This window comes from Heterocephalus glaber, unplaced genomic scaffold (assembly GCF_053883595.1).
Source record: "Heterocephalus glaber isolate CG9 unplaced genomic scaffold, H.glaber_assembly_v1.0 deba00000331, whole genome shotgun sequence".
Taxonomy (NCBI): domain Eukaryota; kingdom Metazoa; phylum Chordata; class Mammalia; order Rodentia; family Bathyergidae; genus Heterocephalus; species Heterocephalus glaber.
The window spans coordinates 63,782,833-63,802,535 of record NW_028258142.1 but is presented as its reverse complement, the minus strand read 5'-3'; the positions used below and the strand labels follow the sequence as shown (position 1 = coordinate 63,802,535).

Below are 19,703 nucleotides of genomic sequence, written 5' to 3'. Positions count from 1 at the left end.
GAAAGATGGACATCAGTTCCCACCTTTGGAAACCCCGACCACACAGCTGGACACCGAGACCATCACCACGGGCTCCAAGTCCACCCCAGTCACACGACACAGCACTCTGTGGTTTAAAGCTTTCAATAGAGATATTTTACATCATTAAATGTCTATTACCCAATGTACACTGAAAGCTGACTGAAGCAACTTAAATAAGACTCAAAGACAGGCTGCAAGAGACATGTTAAAGTCTTCATTTTCTTCCCAGAAAGGCACATGAGGTAGTTTATACTGCGGGTGCACTGTAAAGAACGGCATTCCAGTTTGTTCAAACGTCACTGACTGCAAGAAGCACGCACTATTCCCAAGTGAGCTGCTTCACACAGAGATCCTCTTTTGCAGAATGGAGGAATAAATGAGTCAGTTCTAGGAATTTTCCTGAATAATATTCCCAAAATGTTAATTTCCTCTGATACTTTCCTGGAGGATACCATGTTCCTGAACAGGTACCAAGAGCACTTGGGACAGCATGGGAGAAGCCATTAAGAATAATATTTATACCCAGGTGTGGTGCACACCTGTAATTCCAGCACTCGGGAGGCTGAGACAGGAGGTTCACTGCAAGTTTGAGGCCAGCTTGGGCTACATAGTGAGTTCAAGGCCAGCCTGAACTAGGTAGGGAGACCCTGTCTCAGACAATCCAAAAAAGAAAAAAAAAGATAATATTTATGAGCTGGGTGTCTGACCTTCCTCTTGTTTGCAAATATACCATTCGCTTCATAGACTGGGTACTGAAGTTTGAAAAAACCAACTCTGCTGTTTTCCAATCCTTTAAGTCTTTAGGTGACAGGCAGTTTAGGGTTTATTTATTCTGTAAGAATTAAATTAGGCAAAAGAACTTTAACCACAGAAGTATTAGTTTTTGTGTGTCTGCAAATGTTTTTCTTTAACCAGTTAATCTTATGATGGGGAATAAAAGTTCTAATGGTTTGGCAATGTGGACATGGTTCTCCATATTATACAGCTGTCTGAGAGCTGCCACTTGGCCTTGGATGAATGGAAGTGTCCACCCAAAACCACATGGCAGGGGTAAGAACTTTAGAGAATTCCTGCATTTCACCTGTCACCTCCGGGGTCCCTATGTAAACAAGCCTAGGGACCAGGAGTAAACCTGGGACTCTTTATGTACAGGTTCTAATGTGTTGTCAGTCAGAAGAAAGGAAAACTCTGAAATAAAAATAATGAATGAATAGATTTGTGAGTTTTAAATAAAATCACAACAGAATTTTAACCCTTCTAATGAGATACGGTGAGAAATACCAGGTACAGATGTAGGGAGAAGTGTAAGGTAGCTATTTGAAAATTGTCTTCCACATGTGGGTGTAGATTCCTACCATGTAATGTGTAATGCCTTGGAACTTGGCAACCACATGAAGGGGAATGTTTATTCTGTTGCAATGTTTATTTTGCTTTGTTTTGTTTTTCATACTCTAGAAATTCATTGTGTAAACTCACATGCCATCAAGTTAGCATATGCTGAAAACTGATGAAATACAGGCAGAAATATAAGCTTATAGAATTCTTTTCTAACTGGTTATCTGCCAAAGGAAATAAAGATTCTCAAATAAACAAATTAAATGAATACATCTTTGTGTTTCTTATAAAAGTATAACAAAATCCCAAAGGCTAGAAATACAATTACCTGGATGTGGAATATAAATAATGTTTTGTAGAGACATCAAGGCATAAAGTAACATGCACAGGATTTCTTCCATAAATGCAATTAAAGGTATTATGTTAAGTTGACACTTGGTAAAATAAAAAATGTTTTCTGTGTTTGTGATTCCATGTTGAACTGCAAGTGAGAGTCATGTTGGCCTTAACTCTTATGAAAACTGATCTAAACCCATCAAAATCTCAGTCTGGATTCCACCCTGAAGTATATGCTTTGGGGAAATGAGAACTCTATCCCCAGTTGGGCTGGTCCTAGACGGACAGTATCTGGGACCCCAAGAGGGAAGGCAGAGCCAGCCCATCCTCAGCGTGTTCTAGACTTGCCCTAAATCAGAAGCATGAGGACCGAGTGCTGTGGCCAACTGCAGAAACTCAATGGAGAGACAGCTTCCCAACACACATCTGATTCCCCAGCCCGCTGCTCCTTCACAGTGCTCGGCCATGTCTACACTTAATGAACAAAAGCAAAATCTGTGTGTGCGGCTTGTAACAGCTGGAGCTAAGGGCACTTTTCACCACACGTGGATACAAGCAGTTTTGTATTTTTAGGTTGGGGCTGCAGAAAGAAATCACTACCTACAGTTGTGAACTGTAAAAAAGAAAAATGTGTGTGATCAGAGAGGGAAATCTGAGTCTGGCACAAGGAAGGATGTTCACTGAGCACCATGAACATGGAGGAAAACCAGAGACTGTGACTGCTGACCCCAAGGAAGGGTCAGGAGGGTCAGGAAGGGTCTGGAAGGGTTGGACACCTGATGGGCACCTGCTCATGAGACCATGAGTGACAAAATATCACCTCAATACTCAACGACACAGAGTGCTCATTGGAGAACGATGACAGCCATCACTCAGCACGACATTTGTAGCAACAGTTTTTTTTAGATGGAAGTTCCTCCTCCAATCCAGGAGCCAGTCAGAGCATAAATATTGTCTGTTTCACTTTAGAAACTGATTCCCTTTGGAAAGTAGATGTGGAGTATTTTGTAGGGCAGAAATTAAGGCTGTTTCTGGCATTCTTGCTAAAAAAAAAAAAAGAGGTCAATAAATGTGTATAACATAAGTATAAAAAGAGTCTCTTCCCCTTGTTGGTGGCATTGGCTATGAAAGGAAGAGCTGCTTGTCCCCAAGGTCATGTACAAGGTCATGTTCACATCTGCTGCAGAAACAGAACTGGAGCAATGATGGAGCTCGCATCCTGTAGAGCCTCACTTCTGGGAGGACCCAGGCTCCCTTCCTCATCCAGGAAGAGTGGAGAGCGTTCAGCTCAAGTGGTGAGCCCCTCCTTCACACAGTTCACGCTGACGAGGCTGGCGATGCTTCCCCTCAGGACAAGGACCCCTGAGGGCTATGGGACAGGCATGTCCAGGGAGTCTTGTTTCCCCACCACAAGCAGCGTCTCCTTGGAATATAATATGTGATCACAGCTGCATGGGGGTTATTTCAAGGACTTGGTTCTGGCTTAATGACCCATTCTGCATGAGGATTTACACGATATACATCCAATACGTATGCATCTGGATCCAAGCAATGCTGTCCTGAAAGAAAGAGAAAAATCACAGAAGGTTTCAAGCCTGCAGGCCTTTCTGGTGCAAACCATGCATGGTTCGTGTGTGTGAGGTTCCACGGAAGCCAAGAAGAGTTCTCCTTGACAGAGGGAAGTGTGTGTACCTTTTAAAGTTTCTTAACAAAGCTCCCCCCCACCCCGCTTTCTCTCTGACTTCGAGGTAATTCAAATAAATCTCATATGAAATTGGGGAAAAAAACCAGACACACCAACCACAGGAAAATTATTCCCTGCTTTACCACATCAGATGGAGAAATGCGACAAGAGTTTGTTTGTGGTCTAAACTGATTGTTCATATGCTGACACAAGTCCTCTCTTGGCTTTACAGAGAGTAACCTCAGCAGCACTCGGCGGGCACAGTGTGTTTTAGGGATGCTCACGCTGTTGCTTTACTGCAGGTGATGCAGGACAGTTACCAAGATGTCCTGGGCACTGTTTGAGCCCTGGCCTCGCACCTGTCAGCCTGTACAGTGAACAACCACGTGAACACAAAGTGAGACTGGTGGTGAGAAGCACATTACAGGAAAACAACAAAGAAGGCTTGTGGAGAGGGTGTGTGAGCCCGGGAACCGTGGCTGGAAGGTGATGGACCGCCAGAGGCGTGGCAGCGGCGAGGAGACTGGACGATGTGGAAGGGCAGGGCGTGCATGCGAGGCCCCAGGCAGCCGTGAGTGGGTCAGCAGAAGCTCCCGGTCTGAGCAGAAGCCCAGGCACGTTTGAGGTGCCTCCCCATGCAGGTGTCCTGAAAGTGAGGCCGTGGATTGAGCCCCGCAGGAAGCGCAAACACCCCGAGTTCAGAGGGTTGCACCCTCCAGCTCTCCAGCAGAGGCTGAGGGGAGAGGGCAGAAACAGAGGAGGCTCGGGTAAGCGGAAGGAAGGAAGGCAGCAGCTGAGAAGCGGGAGGGCTGGGGGGCGGAGCGTGAGAGTCCTCCCGGGACCTGGGGGAGAGAGGGACTGTGCTGAGGGCCAGGAGGGACCGGGACCTCAGCTACGGCTGACAGAGGAGCTTGGCGCAGGGGGCGCAGAGAAATGGGAGTGGGCGGGCGTCAGGAGTTTGTGAGGTCCGATGACGAGGACTTGGGGCCGAGGTGTGAGCAGAACTCGCTTTTCTCCCAGTCGTCCACCCCCAGCAGGGGACTAGGAGTGAAAACAGGGAAGTTAAACAAAAAGGACTTTCAACTTCGGAAAATCCTGTCCTCTTCCTTTTTTATTCTCCATGAATCTTCAGGAAGAGACTTTCCAACCCCACGGGAAAGATCCGAAAGTCTACCCCATCTCCACACTAACAAATCCTCCCTTAGATCTGGAGAACAGTAGACAACTCGTGAAACTTCTTCCATGAGGTTGGGAAAAAACCCAGAAATGCACTCCTGGCTTTTAATCTAAGAAACCTGTAAAATATGCCTCTATAACAACAGCAATATATTGTTCTTAGAATGATCAGAAAATTTAGAAGTAGAAATGATTAATAAATGCTTACCTATATTTCCTCCAATTTCATATAACCTTTGGTTCTGAATCTTAATACATTCTGATGAGCCATGGCTAAAAAGACAAAAAGGCAGCACAATTTTAATCCCATTTCATGATCTAAAGGAAAATTGTGTATTAGACAACACAGCCACAAATAATTCATTCTGCCTTGATGAAATATATGCCACAAAGCCCTGTTATGACTGAAGTTAACAACTTTCTTTTTTATTCGACTTGGACAGGAAGCTGAAAGCCAGGGCGGCTGGGCTGGGAAGCATCGGGGCAGGAACAGGCGCTGAGCCTGAGCGGCGTGCAGGAGGCAGCCTGCTCCTGCCGTGCCCACTGGGGCAGCTCACAGGCAGGCAGCAGATGCTGCACACAGGCCTGGCCTCGAGCAGCTGCCTTGTCCCTGGCCACAGTTCTCTGCGAACAGGAGTCAGGTTCACTGCCACACTTGCCAAATGTTGAATGGTAGGCTCTCCTCAGCCTGCAGGTTTCCCAGGCTGCCACTGCTTTGCAAGCTTTGACTTCTTTGAGAAACTCTGCCTTATAAAGAAAGGCAAGCCAGAGCGAGCAACTACCCTGTTCATGTTTTGCACCCCAAACTAGAATGTTAGGGCAGAAGGATCTGACAGACCAGTGCTGATCTCCATCCGAATTTGGCTACTTCAGCTTGGTTACTTCAGACTGTCCTGGCCTTTTGGTTGTGTGGAAGCAGGATGTGTGCCCTATTTTTCTGTTTGTTTAATCAACCTTCTTAGATAGTGGTAGATTCGCATGTAGTAGTAAGATAATATACGCAGGTCCTCTGCACCCTTGCGAAACTCCCCTGCAATTACCAAGACCAGAACACTGAGCTTGACTCCACAAAGATGAAGAAGGTTCCCGTCACAAGGAGCCCTCCTGTTACCCTTTCATGACTCTGCCCCCACCTACTGTAGCCTGACCTATGGCAGCCACTGCCCTGGTCTGCATTTCTGTACATGTGCTGTCCTCATAGATGTCGTGCGAATGCAAAAACACAGTGAGGAACCTTTTGCAGTGCTTACACCCACCCGCTCAGCATAAATCCTTAGCCACGCCCCTAGGTGTTTTCACTGCTGACGGCGACACCTTGGCTGGCACATATCATAGCCTGTTCAGGGATTCACTTGTTGAAGGACAGCTAGGTTTTATCCCGTTTCAATTGTTTAGATGAAGCTGCTGTAAGTTTGTATAACAGTTTTTGTGTGAGCATAGTGTTCATTTCTTTGAAATAAATACCCTGGGATAAGAAAGCTGGATTATATGACAGTTGGATACGTAGCTTTATAAGAAACTGTTGAACCGTTTTACAGTTACTGAACTATTTTGTATTCCCATCAGCACTGTATGTATGAGCGGCTCGGTTTTTCCACCTTTGTGTTTGGTGTTGTCACTATATTTGACTTTAGCATCCTCATAGGTGTGTGATGCTCTGTCAATGTGGTGTCTTAATTTGCATTTCCTTACTGGCTAACTTTGTGTATCTTTTTATGTGTGTCGGTCATCTGTAGATCTCTGGTGAGATGTCATCTGCTCATCTCTGCTATGGTTTGGCTCCTGACACTTGTGGGAGGTGGTGGAAGGTTTCAGACATGAGGACACCAGACAAGAAAGCATGCAAGCAGAGTGCCAGCTTTTCCTACCTCCTTTGCTGGGGCCCATGTGGAGACTCTACTCCCCAGGGGCCTGGCTGGAATCAGGGGGGCCTGTGGGAACAGGATGCTGATGGCCTCTGCCCCAACCTGCCTTGTTCTACTCTGAGGATGGGGTGGGGATGGAAGCCCAGCTTCACATGGGCCCTTATTACATGGAGGGAGGAAGCAGAGCCTGGGGCTGGTCACAAAATACAGTGTGTATTTAAGTACAAAAAATAAATCACGGTAAAAGACACACTAATCCTCACAATGCTCCCCCTTACTTTGAACACACTGATCCCATTGTTCTTGCCACTTTCTGGAGCAACCCTGAAAGTCCTCTTTTGGGAGTGTCTGCAAGGTGTGGTCAAACACGGAGAATGCGGCTGCTGAGCGCCATCCAACGGAAAGGCAGCTCGTAGAAACATATGGTGCATCCTCATCCACCTTAGTCACTGCATCTGGTACCATGTGACTTCTGGCTCTTCCCAAAGTCAAAATGACCACGAATAGAAGACGCTGTGAATCAATTCAGGACATCCAGGCAGCCATGACAGAAAAACTAAAGACACTCAGGAAAGAGGACTCCAGAACTGCTTCAGAAAGTGGCAAGAATGATGGAGTGAGTGTGTTCAAAGTGAGGGGAAGTAGTTTTGAGAGGGATAAATCACAATGAGTCTTTTACTGCCATAAATTATTAAAAATTTAAACAGTGTAGTTTATGATCACCCTTCGTAGCCTGCCTGAATACTTCCTTGCTGCAGTGCTGTGCCTGCTGAGTAGAGATGCAGGCTCAGCTCGGTGGGGATGTTACCAAGATTGGGAATCAGTTCCTCTCCTGGTTCTTCCAGGTGAAGGACAGATCTGTTACTCACACGGCCCAGGGACACCACAGTGGCATGCTGTTTCTTCCCAGTGCCTGGTTGGAGAAGCAGGTTCTCTGTGGCTAGGGCAGCCCTTTCCAGGAGTACAGGCTTTTCTTGGAGCCTCTTTTCATGTGTGCCTGATTCGAGGCCCAGGAGGCAGTAAGGAAGCTTCTGCAACTTACTGTGGTACTGTTCCAGAGACTTCTTTCCAGCCGCCAGAGCTTTCCTCTGCTTGTGCTGGGTTAGGCCCAAGAGGCAGGACCTGGTAGGAACGGGGCTCCTCCCTACTTCTGTGACTTCAACCAATGTAGTGCGTAGACAGCCAGAAGGCAAGCCTCTGCCCAGACCGGCAAACTTTTAAATTGAGATAGCCAGCGTTTTAGTAAAAGGCTGGACTCCTCCACAGGTTCTTTTGAAGTTGTTTCAAAGGATTTGAGTCAGTGGTCAAAGGTTCTAATTTCTATTAGAAGCATTTTCTTTCTACAAAAGGTCTACTTGAGATTATATTTAGTTTGGTAACACACAAAAGAAACCAGGGCTCCGCTGGACACCCTAGTCCTAGTCCTTGAGCGACTGCCTCACCATAATTCTTTTCAGTATTTTAAGGGTCTGGCCAGCAGGAGAGAGGAGTAAATGCTCAGGTTCAAGGCTCCTATTGGCCTCTGGTGCCTCTTCTTTATTTGCGTACATTTGGATACATCTGCATGTACTTGCATACACAAAGTGCACCAATCTTTTTTTTGGTACTGGGGATCGAACTCGGGACCTTGCGCTTGTGCGGCAGACGCCGGAACCACTGAGCTCAATCCCTGGCCCAAGAGCACGAATCTTAAGTATAGGACCTGATGAATTTTCAAAGAGAGCACCCCACGTGGCCAAGTCCCACATCCACGTCGAAACAAAGAACTTCTTGGGATCCCTAGCCCATGCCTTCGGAGGTATGGTGTCTTTCACCCCCACCCAAAACACCATTCTGACCTCGAACATTTCACACTGTGGATTACATTCATTTAAATCCTGAAAGTTTTACTGAAATAATCCTAAGAAACAGTGCAGACACATTCTTTGTGCTCTCCACCGAGGGCTCACTGCTGGCAATGTGTTGCAAACCCGTGGTACAATGCCACAGTCAGGATACTGACCTTGGTCAGACCTGCCAATGTCATTCCAGTTTCCCAGTTTCACTCATGCTCACTGGTGTAGGTACCAGGTTCAGCTTAGGGTTACAGAGGTTGGTCTGTGCAGGGCCAGGGCTGAGTGACCACAACACAGGCCAGCGCCATGCAGGCCTTCATCCTGCCCTTGTGTAACCAAGCCCCTTCTCCTCCTACAATCATCCCTTCCCAACCTCTGGCAACCATTACTTTTTGTTCCATTTATAAAATTTTTGTCATTACAAAAATGCTATGAGTATTGTATAAATGGAATCACACAATATGCATCCTTTTACGACTGGACTCTTTTTCTCAACAAGGTTACATCTTTTAATATGACTGGAATGGCCTTTAAGGGCATCCATGTATTTCACTAGAGAGCATCAAACTCTACCTGCTTTCCAACTGATAAATTTAAATGAGCATTTTTCAACACTTGAAATCTCCAGGGGAAATGTTTATCCTTGAGTAAGGATTTCTAGACAAAAAATATTGTGATCTATTCTTTTTTATGGTTACTTATGGCAGATGTGCGAAAAGAATTGTATCATTCTGATCTTAAGGATTATTAATAGTATATTTTAAGGAAAATTAAAGCTATGGTATCTATGAAGGAGCCTAGACTAATGATATTCCTGGAAACTTATCAAGATAACTACAAAACTAACTTGCTGTATTTCTCGTTCTAAAAGGCATTGAGCAAATGAAGCTACCAAGACAAAGCCTATGAAGAACCCCATCTGTTCTTTCCTTTAAAGAGTCAGCTTCTGATACTAATGGTTCTGTTGCCTAATTTTACTGTAAGCCTGGCGATCTACTGGTGAGGTCCCCTAAGTGACAGAGCTGTCTTTTCGGATGGCAGCCTTTCGGGGGCCTGGAAAGTCATGTTGCCCTTCTCGGGCGGTGACCCTCATGCCGTGTACTTACCTGTTCTCAAACTGGAATTTGGCCAGTATGTCTTTGGCTTTGGTGTGACTGTTCAGTTGAATGGCCATGGACACCTTGGAGAAAAGCGGGGCGTGGACCCTTATGACTCCTTCCGGCACATCAGACTGCCAACGGGAAGAGATCGGGACATGCGGTCAAGCTGGTGACAGCAGCTCAGTGAGCGCGTGAGCTTGATGTGGTCAGCAGCACCGGAACGAGGACAGCGCATCCACACCATCGGTGTGCAAGCACCTCGGAGCGCTGCCTCCCTTTTCACCAGGAGACAAGCTAGTGACTAAACTCACCTGGCAGCTTTACCTTCGCTACACACTGCAGCCTTCCTAAGACGCCTTAAAATCATGAGAGGAGTAAAACTGGGTTCTGATAAAAATTGAATGCTTCTATCAATGCCTTTATCTATCAATACCATAACAAAGCCTACTTTAATCAAAATTCTGTACTTACATAAGTTTTAAGAAGAACAACTTTCAAACACTTTAGGGATCAGTTAGAAATACGGCCGGTTAAATAGTGTCATTTTTAGCTGGTAGGCGGGGGTGGCCCACCCCAGGGGGCTCAAGCGCTGTCCTCAGCCGGCGCCCATCGTACCATGCAGGGGATGAAATTCTACTGTCTTAAAGTACCTTGCTGCTACCTTGTCATGGCATCCCCAAGAGACTAAGCCAAAATATGTTTACACAGGGTCAGCTCTTAATATATTTCTCTAATATTCCCAGCAAGAAAGAAGGCGGTGCACCAGGGAATGAAGTCGAGGGACTTGGATGTGAGTGAGGCAGAGCTCCTGGCTCGTGCGCCCCTACAACACTCCAGGCTCTCCTGGCCTCACCCTCCCAGCTCCCAGACACCTCTGTAAGATGAACCCCATTTTCCTGTTCTTAGGGCTGAAGATGACAGTCCCAGGGCTGAGGATGACAATCCCAGCTCCCCTGCACCTCCAGGTGGCTGTCACACTGGTCCACAGGATGCCTGACCACACGCTCGGAAATGTCAGTCAAGTCCTGTAACCCAGCTGTGTGCACCGCACCTAGAGTACTAAGCGGAAGGACAGATAGAGCCCACAGGAGAATGTGGTGGCTGCCACTCGGCTACCGCTTACGTGTGTTAGTGACCTCCTACCTGGCTAGGGAGGGCGTTACTATTTAGGGACAAAGGGAGTTGTTTGCTTACCATTCTTCTGGCAGAAGGTGACTTTTGTAGTACCTTTGAGGCCTTGGGGTTTGCAACCTAAAGAAAACATGTTTTGTCTTTAGGATTCATGTTGAGAAAGCAAAGCTAATCTCGTAAGTCTTTATGCAAAACATTTTGGCAATATTTATAAATTATAAAATATATATGCTTATCCTACAAATGCACTTCACTTGTGCAAAATGACAGATATACACATTTATTCACGGAAGCACAAATTGTCATGGCAGAAGAGACGCCATCTAACTGTTCAGCAACCCGAGTAGGTTAAATAAATTCCTGCGTGTCTGTGGAAATGAGGCAAAAGTGCGAAGAAGCCCACTTTGTGAACTGATAGGGAATCACCACTGCGACTTCTCCCATCAGTAAAGCAGATAAAGGGCAGTGTTTCCTGTGGGCCTCCATCGTGTAAAACAGAAGGACGCACACGGGCTCCTGGGAGTCACAGGGGACGTGGCCACTGCCCTCATGGTGCCCAAATCTACAGACGCTCAATTCCACGGCACAAAATGACATCACACTTGCACATAACCTATGCCCCCTCCTGTGTACTTTACATCATTTCTAGATTACTTAATGAAACTTACTACAACGTAAATGCTACATAAATGCTGTAAGTAGTGTGTAGTTTAGGGAATAATAGCAAGAAAAAATGTTGGTACAGGTTCAGTACTGCTGCAATCTTCTTTGTGTATATTTTCAGTCCACAGCATGGACCTGCCGGTACAGCAGGCCGACTGCATTCCTGTTTTCTTCTGTGTGCACAGAACATCTCTGAGTGACACACAACTGCACATCCTGTGTCACCTGTCCTGTTATTGTGAGGGGAAATCAGGGGTGGCTAATTTTTTTCTACAGTCTTTCCGAGTTTTAACATTTGTAACTTCTTCCTGAACTGTCTTTTCCAATAAAAATGAAGAATTAAAAACCAGCATATTAAGATAAACTAAAGAAAGAATATTTTTATGTGTTTGCTTCCCATGGTGTTTCTAACCTTTAAGTTCTCTCTTGATTCCACTGACAACCGCAACATTGAAATAGCTGACATTCACGCCCATTGCAGAGTATGTGAGTCTATCCCGGTGACAGCTTGGTCACACCAGGATCATGGCTTCTCTTCCGACTTATAAGACAGAACACTGAGGCTCAGGGAGCAGACCGAGTCTGCCCAGCTGGCAGGACTGTCACTGACACCCTGCCGTCCGCTGTCTCCACACATCCTGCACTTGGGCCAAGAGCCAACATTCCAGGATGAGTGGGAAGAAAGAGAAGTCAGTCCTTGCACAGAAGCAAAGGCAAAAACCATCAGCATCACCTCCTTCAGCAAAGGTGGCCAGGAGGGGGGTCCCCAGGGAAAGAGCAATGGTGGAGAGCAGCAGTCTTGTGGCACTTTCTGTTCGCTTCCACGATCCCTGCTCCGGGCTGTGTCCCCGCACAGTGTGGGAGGAAGCGGAAGGGACTCACTCACACAGGATGCTGAGGGCTCCCTGCAGGAGCTCCTCAGTGGGACTCGGTCAGCGCTAGGCATGTGATGTTGGAAACACTCACAGGCAGCTGCTGTGGTCCCAGCTGCCAGCCAGGGTGGACAGGAGCTGGGGGAAAGGGGAACAAGCCTGGGGAAGGAGGGGCACTGAGCAATAAAGGCCTTGCACAGCTGGTGACATGTTTCTGAGAATCCAGAGGGCCACTGCATGGCCAGGGCTGAGCACAGAAAAGACCTCAGAGTGAGGACTGCCACTTCCGGCTGAGTCCTAGCCTCTGGCGAGTAGGAGGTGCAGAGTCCTAGACAGGCTGGCTCAACAACACCCAGAGCTCATCGCCAAAGATGGGAGAGGTTCTGGCTCCAGGCACTGAAGAGCATCACTAGCCGATGGCAGCTAACCAGCAAGCTAATGCAGCAGAGGCCTTAGCGCCACATGAAACACAGACTTGGCCAACTCAGTTCAGCTCCAAAGCCGCTGAACAGAGAGGGACGATGAGCAATGGCAACACGCCCGAGGGAGGGAGGAATCTGACTTCCATGTGGCCACGTTAGAATATTAAAGAACATAACCCAGATGCACTGAAAGTACCGAAAAGGGAAATTTGGATAGCTTCAAAATAATGGTCCCTAAGGTAGTCCAGACGGGATTTTAAAAAAATCCTCCAAATGAGTCATGTTCAACACTCAGAACTAAGGAAACCAGGTTTGCGCGTGCCGGTGCACAGCATCATAAAGACGCTCAAAACCAGGGACCCGTTCACTTTAATGCTACAATGGTGAATTTTATATTATGTGAACTTTTTCTAAATTGAAACAACTTTTTTTGGTTCTCCTTGATGTGAAGTCACTTTGCTGTAAGGAATGAAGTGTGCAGCCGCTGATCCTGACTGTGATACGTCAGTCGGCAGGCGCCCTCCTGCCTCCCTGTCCCCTTCCCTGGATAAACATCCCCTCTTCCCTCCCTTCCTAAAGAGACAGATAGCTCAAATGTCACTTCCTCCATGCAGTCACCCACACCTCTCCATGCTGGGCACACACCTGCATCCTCGGGGCTGGGGCAGTGTCTGTACAGATGGTCTGGTGCCCACCCAGCCTGCTGGCATCGTGACCCTTAGACACATCTGTCTCCTGAGTCGGGTGTAAGTTGTCTGAGGGCCAAAGTGAGTTTAAAGTGCGTGTGTGCCGCATCCTCAAGCATGGATGCAATCAGTGCCTGGCATTCATGAGTATTAATGCAATAAAGATAATTCTTCTAAAACCTGCTCTCATCATCTGTCTGCATACAAAACCTGTGCCAAAGTAAACATCCTTGGGAGTGCAGTGAATTTACATAAAACAACGTGAGGGTTACCTATCCATCTTCTATCACAAAATGAGTAAAGAAGTCTCTCTCCCGATGTATTTGATACACCTGGTACCAGATTGCCCTAAATCTAGTTCACAAGAGCTAAAATGCTGACTTTCAGCTTTTGTGACAATTCTTTTAGCTGTTCCAGTGAGTTCTTAACAGAATCTCAAACAATCTTCATGAGATAATTATTTCAAAAACTTTAACCATAAAGCACATGATTCAACACCATGGAAAACACTGTCATGGACACACTTCCTGATGCTGAAAGGCACAGCATGGAATACATTTACTTGGCTCTAAATTACAAGCTAAGCTTCCAGCGCCGCCCTCCGAGGAAGGAAGACGGGTGGGCCACCTTTCTGCGCTCACCTCCCGCTCCATGGTCTTCCTCCTGAGCAGCTTCTTCATGCTTGGGAGTTGCTTCTTCAACAGCATTGTGGCTTCGTTCATCCTGCGGACTTGGGTGATAAGGAAAGATGGAACCTGGAGAAGAAAAGTAACTTAGCTAGAGGGAAAACACTTGCTAAGACCTCCCTCGAAGATTCTGTCTTCCAATATGGTAACATCTCCTGGCCACTCAGCACCTGGGAACCAGGGGCAAGGGCATTTATCCTTGTAAAATTTATAAAACCTGAAGAGAATTTCTGTGTAATGGGGAAAACATGTTAAAGAGGAGCTCTTAAAGAATGTCCAGCCATGTCGAGGTACCCAAGGGGGATTAGCGTCCAGGACGGCAGGCTCCCTTCTGTAATAAAATGGTGGAGCTTCCTCTCAGACACTTGGAATCATTTCTGGATGACTCATAATACCACCACCATGTGAATGCCATGGAAATAGTTACACTATATTGTTTGGGCAATAATTACAAGAGAAAAAGTTTGTCCATCTTCATTTCAGACAAAATATTTTTGAGGACTATTCTCCATCGGTGGTTGGTTGACTCTGGAGAAGAACCTGCACAGGCGGAGGCTCCTGTGAGGAGGTCACAAGCCACCTGGGCTGGACTCACTTGATCGTGGTGCCTTTACGTCTCCTGGAGTTGGTGGACTTCAGAGGGGGCCCCGACAGCCTCCCCATGGCTACTCACCTTCCACAGGATCTTCTGGTACTTCAGCATCAGGCGGAGGATGTGGGCTGCAGTGTTGGCCAGCAACAGCTCCTCACAGTCGGAGTGCTTGCCCCGGCTGAAGAAGAGGTTGGGTGCCATCACCGTGGAGATGTTCCACACACTCATGCGGTTTTTGGATTCGTTGGCTATCACTTTATTGAAGAACGTCATGAGGGCCTGATAAGAAACAGCGACACATCACACTGCTGTACACGGCCAGCGGCTCCGCTGATGGCTTCCCTTCATCTCTGCCCCCACTCCCAGTGTGCTGCAAGTGGTGGGATGCAGAGAAGGCCCCCCTAATTGCTTAAAAAGTACTAAGGAGAAAGGCGATGTCTGATTCATAGAATAACTCTGTTTTTATAGAGTTTATTATATTAGAGTCACTGTAAATAGTTGACATTTTCTTCTTTTCCTTTACCCTAAGCAAGTTTGACAAATATTAAAATTTAACATAAGCCAGAGAGAGAAAACACGGCTGCTCAAATAAACACGAAATGGAGTTTTGTTATGAAGAAAGGAAAGTAACCCTAAAAAACACCTTTAACTTACAGCATCACTGCTGGAAATGATTTACTGTTTTCCTGAGGCAAAACCTCATCTAAACAACACCAGTCTCCTTCCTCAGCCCCAAACGTAAAATAAAGGCAGCTGAAAAATTTAAAAATTATTTTTTGGGTGACATTTTTCTGTTTCGTTTTTCGATTTTGAGACTTCCAGTTTGTCACAGATAAATGCTTATGTGGAGGTGTTCTAAACATTAAAAAAGAAAAATAGAAGAACTTGATAAAGCTTAAAAGTTTACTGAGCCACCAGAGAATAGATATTTATCAGAATCAGCCAGGGATTTAGCTTAGTGGTTCCACCGCCTGCCTCGCAAGTACCAGGACCCAAGTTCAATCCCCGGTACCAAAAAAAAAAGAAGAGGAGATGGCACAGATATTTATCAGAACCTTTAGAAATACACCAAGAGGACAGAAATCCAAAATCCACAAAGGAGGTGTGCTTTGGTTTTTCAAGTTTGAATTCCACTACAGAATTTGTGATAGGAAAATGTGCACACACAGTGGTCGCAGTAGTTAAGATCTGAGAGTGTATGACAGGGCACAGATTCCTCTGAGTGAGATGCACATCTCCACTCTTCAACCCTATGAGGTCGTCACTGTCACTGTGCTGTTCTACACGAGGAAACTGAGGCAGAGAGGACTGGGCAGCTCTGCCAGCCCTGGCAGAGTCAGGACCCGAGCTACGAAAGCCAGTTCCTGAGCTGGAGTTCTTGATGCCTACATCACACTGGCTCCAGTCTTAGTCTTGGGCACCGTTCAGAATGGAAACAAACAGATCATGTGCAGGCATGTGTGCATATGGATGTGTGAGTGTGCATATGTGTGTATCTGACAGCTTCACCTGTCCCCTGGTGCTTTTGGGGGGATCTTTTTTAAAAGAAATGTATACAATGATTTGACAGTTTCTGCACCCTCAGGTTTATGAGAGAGTAGATGACATTTTTACCTACTGATATCAGGTGGATTTTTAAAATATAAAGTAACATTGTTTTGATAAAGCTGAAAAACCAAGCTCATAGAGCTCTAGCTTTTGAAAAATTACCAAACCATATTGGAAACAAACATTTCAATGTCTGGAAATCCCCACCCTCATGTTGAGGTTATGGTATAAATGACATATGTAAGTGGCATAGAGATTTTCATCATGAGGGCTAAGATCCTCACACCGGAGATGTCTGCTAAGAGGTAGCACCACGAATCATCTTGTTCTTAACATTAAGTTTACTGGTCTCAAAATTAGGGGTTATTGTAATGGCTGTGTCTAGATTTCCCCCAAAGCCTCATGTGGTCTTGGGGGGACTTTTCAGAGGTGGCTGGATCTAGAGTGTGTGATGCTGGGATCAAGGATGTGTGATCACTCAATTAGTCCATTTATTCATTTTGCACAGTTCTGGATGTGGGCAATGGGGAGGCAGATGCGGGGTGAGGTGCTGCTCACCCTGAGGGCATGGAGCCTATACAATACAAGGGGCAGAAAGAGGGCTGTTTCGGGCACTTGCTGCTTGCTACTTTGCTGCTTTGCTGCCTCCTGCCTACCATGAACTATTTCTCTTCTGCTATGTCCTTCTGCCATGCCTTGTAGCCAGGCAACTGTGAAGTGAAACCCCTACAGCTGTGAGCCAAATAAACCTTTCCTCTAACTTGGGGTGTCAGGTATTTTGGTTCAGCAACAAGAAAATAATTTAAGACAATTATTTTCAACTCATCTTCATCTCAATTTCATTTTGAAGATTCCAAATACCTATTGTACTTAACCAAATTTCCTGTTTTACACAGAATCATTATCAAAATGGCAAGAGAAATCCTTATGAACATATAGCACAGAAATAAATTTGAAACAAAGGGGAGACATTTGGGAGGAAGAACTATGGTATAATTCTATCACATATTGTACATTAAAGGCCAAATCACTTCTTGGAGCTTATTTTCCTAAAGGTAAAATGACCAGATTCTATCAAGTGATGCCCCAAAGTCTAGAATTACTCATTATCTTCATACAACATGAAAATTTTAAAAGCTTGACAATTTTATAACAGTTTTTAAGTTTTATAGCAATTTAAGTTTGAAAGTTTTATAACAATTTTTTGCAGTTTCAAACTTCCTCCCCAAGACACTAAAGCAATCAGCTGAGGCTCTGCAATCATACTGTCTTATGTTTTTCGAGTCACAACATAGCCTCATTTACTTCTGACCTTGTTCCATTTGAGCTGCCCATTTTCGGGGGAGGGGCAATATTGAACCCCGGCCTTTGGACTGAGCTACGTACCCAGCCCTTTTTAAGTATTTAAATGTTGAGACAGGGCCTCACTAAGTTGCTTAGTTTCCAAAGCTGGACTTGAATTGTGATTCCCCTGCCTCCACCTCTCAGAGTGCTGGGATTATAGGCGCACTCCACCACAGCAGGCTTTCCTCTTCTCCTCCCAGCACTCAGTGTCCCCGGAATGAATGGGATGTGGGAAGCATCAGTGTCTAAAGAGGATCCCAGGCTCCCATCCTTGCTGTCTTGCTCAGCTCACGACAGCAGGTCTGCAGCTGCACAGATGGTGCTGTGAGCTGTCACCGCGGCCTCCATTTCCCCACACAACACACCCCTTGGGGCCGCAGGAGCCCGCAGTGCAGGGGGTGTGAGGACGTACCTGGGCCGTGTCCCTGTTGGCATCCGGCAGCGCCATGACCATGAGGTGCAAGGCCTGAAGCTGCACTCTGATGTGGGACCCTCCTGCAAGAAAACAGACAACCACACACATGGGACGGCACCCAGCCTGGGACAGCGCTCTCGCTAACAGCTGGGGGCACAGGGGGTGCCTGACAGACCTGGGTGGTACCGATGGACGTGGCTTTGGTGTCTGACAACCTCACTGTGATCCCTTGGCTAGTGGCCCCACTCTGTCACTTCCCTTCTCATCTGCAATACCACTGCCGGCACAGATGGCCAAGAGCCTCAGGAAAATGCTGGATGTGCCTAATATTCCCTTGTTGAGGCATTTTCACAGGCCTTGCCTTGCTTTTGTACCATAAAGAGAAGGTCTGATGGTCAATTCAAGAGGAGATTAACCTTGCCTTCACATACAGAGGCAGCAACATACAATTATTAGGAACCAGGTTTAAGTCCTGCATCTCCTACCCCGTCCTTCTGTGAGCCCAGCCAGATCCCTGAGCCCTGTCGCTTCTATTTATCCTCTGTAATGTGGGAGTGGTCAGGTGTGTACTGCCCAGGGCTGGCCTGAGGATTAAGTGAACTCCTGTGGACAGCATCTAAGTCAGCTCGAATGGCGGTCCTCCTCGTTTGTGTGCGTGTGTGTGTGTGTGCGCGCGCGTGCGTGCGTGCACTGGTTTGTGAGTCAGGGCTGCTGGTTCTGTGTCTCACAGGGACGTTCAGAGAAGGCGGCTGCAGTTTGGTCTTCCCTGACTGTTGAGTGTTTAATTACTTCGTGACACAAGGTGGCGGCAGAGGGCTGGCAGTGACAGGAGGGTGCTGCGCCCCCTGGAAGGCCACTGCCAGCCAGGCTGAGAATCGGAATATGTGCCTGCGGGCTGGGGAGGAACAGCCTTGTCAGAAATCGAGCCACACAGGAGCGGAGGGAGGTGTTCACAGGACTCCGTCATGGGCACCAGCCTTGGGGTGGTGGATATTTGTGTCAAATGTGTAAACCAAACCCGGCGCAGGGTCCCAGGGTTGGGACATTACTGAAAATAGCAAATGCGCATTGGTGTAAGCCTGCCTGAAAACAGGGCCTGAAAACAGGACCCGCCTGAAAACCAGCTCAGCCCAGGACACTTAGGGACAGAGAAGACAATTTTTAAAGCACACACTGTAGGCTGAGGCCTCTCCAATCCCAAAACATCACGAGTGGAAAAGCCCAATAGGTGTCGTCTTGGGAGCGAGCGCTGTATTCCCGCTGCTTTCAGAGAAACAGGGAGGCTCTCTTTGTCATTAAAATCGAATTTGGCAAATAACCCATTTTCATTTTACTTAGAAACCTGGCCCTACACGGTTTGGGGTTAATACTTTTGTAATTAATTTGTTTAACGCATCTGGGTAGAAAGCTGGCTTCATCCTGAGATCACTGTTTTCCCAGAAAGTGACTACACTTTTCCTGAAGGTGGTTGAGGCTTGATTCGTGAACCATTAGCTCATTAATGGTGCAGGCAATTTAGGGGCTGCGACTGAAAAGAGAAAGTCATTCAATGGGCCGGGAAGGAAGCTGACTATCGAAGGGCAGCTTTCAATCTGCACCCCCACACATGCACAGTGCTCCCCTTCCGGAACAATTGCTGCTGAGCTACAGCTTGCTTCAGGTGACAAGAAGCCCATTATTTCCTGTGAGTCGCAGGCCAGAACTCTGGGCTTCCTGCAGAGTTGGCGGGTATCAAATCAATCACCTGCAATCTAGGATTTTTCACTTAGAAAGTCCTACAAAGAAGTAGGGTCCTGCACGATCCCCTCCGGAGATTCATCAGACCCCTCTTCAGTGCAATGTGCCAGCCGCAGCCAGAGGGGAGGATGGTGTGCAGGAAGCTCATGCCGTCGCCTGCCTTGCAGGAAGCCCATAGTGCTGCTCTGGACAACTCTGGCTCCTTGCATAACTCACCACACCAAACCCCAACCAAAATTCCCCTATGGCTCCAGT

The 19,703-nt window shown here is 46.8% G+C and overlaps 1 protein-coding gene across 5 annotated transcripts in view; it reads right to left on the bottom strand.

The window, feature by feature from the left end:
- Window positions 1–213: 213 nt before the first annotated feature.
- Window positions 214–19,703, bottom strand: part of Arhgap28 (Rho GTPase activating protein 28) — a 163,330-nt gene continuing 143,840 nt past the window's right edge. For all 5 annotated transcript variants that reach the window (XM_004853213.3, XM_021265228.2, XM_087194824.1 and 2 more), the window contains 7 exons: window positions 17,709–17,791; window positions 14,486–14,683; window positions 13,768–13,881; window positions 10,547–10,603; window positions 9,359–9,483; window positions 4,761–4,825; window positions 214–3,251 (listed from right to left, as the gene is read on the bottom strand). In XM_004853213.3, the coding sequence (XP_004853270.1) occupies window positions 3,157–3,251; window positions 4,761–4,825; window positions 9,359–9,483; window positions 10,547–10,603; window positions 13,768–13,881; window positions 14,486–14,683; window positions 17,709–17,791 (737 nt within the window). In that variant the 3' untranslated portion in view covers window positions 214–3,156. The remainder of the gene's footprint in view (window positions 3,252–4,760; window positions 4,826–9,358; window positions 9,484–10,546; window positions 10,604–13,767; window positions 13,882–14,485; window positions 14,684–17,708; window positions 17,792–19,703) is intronic.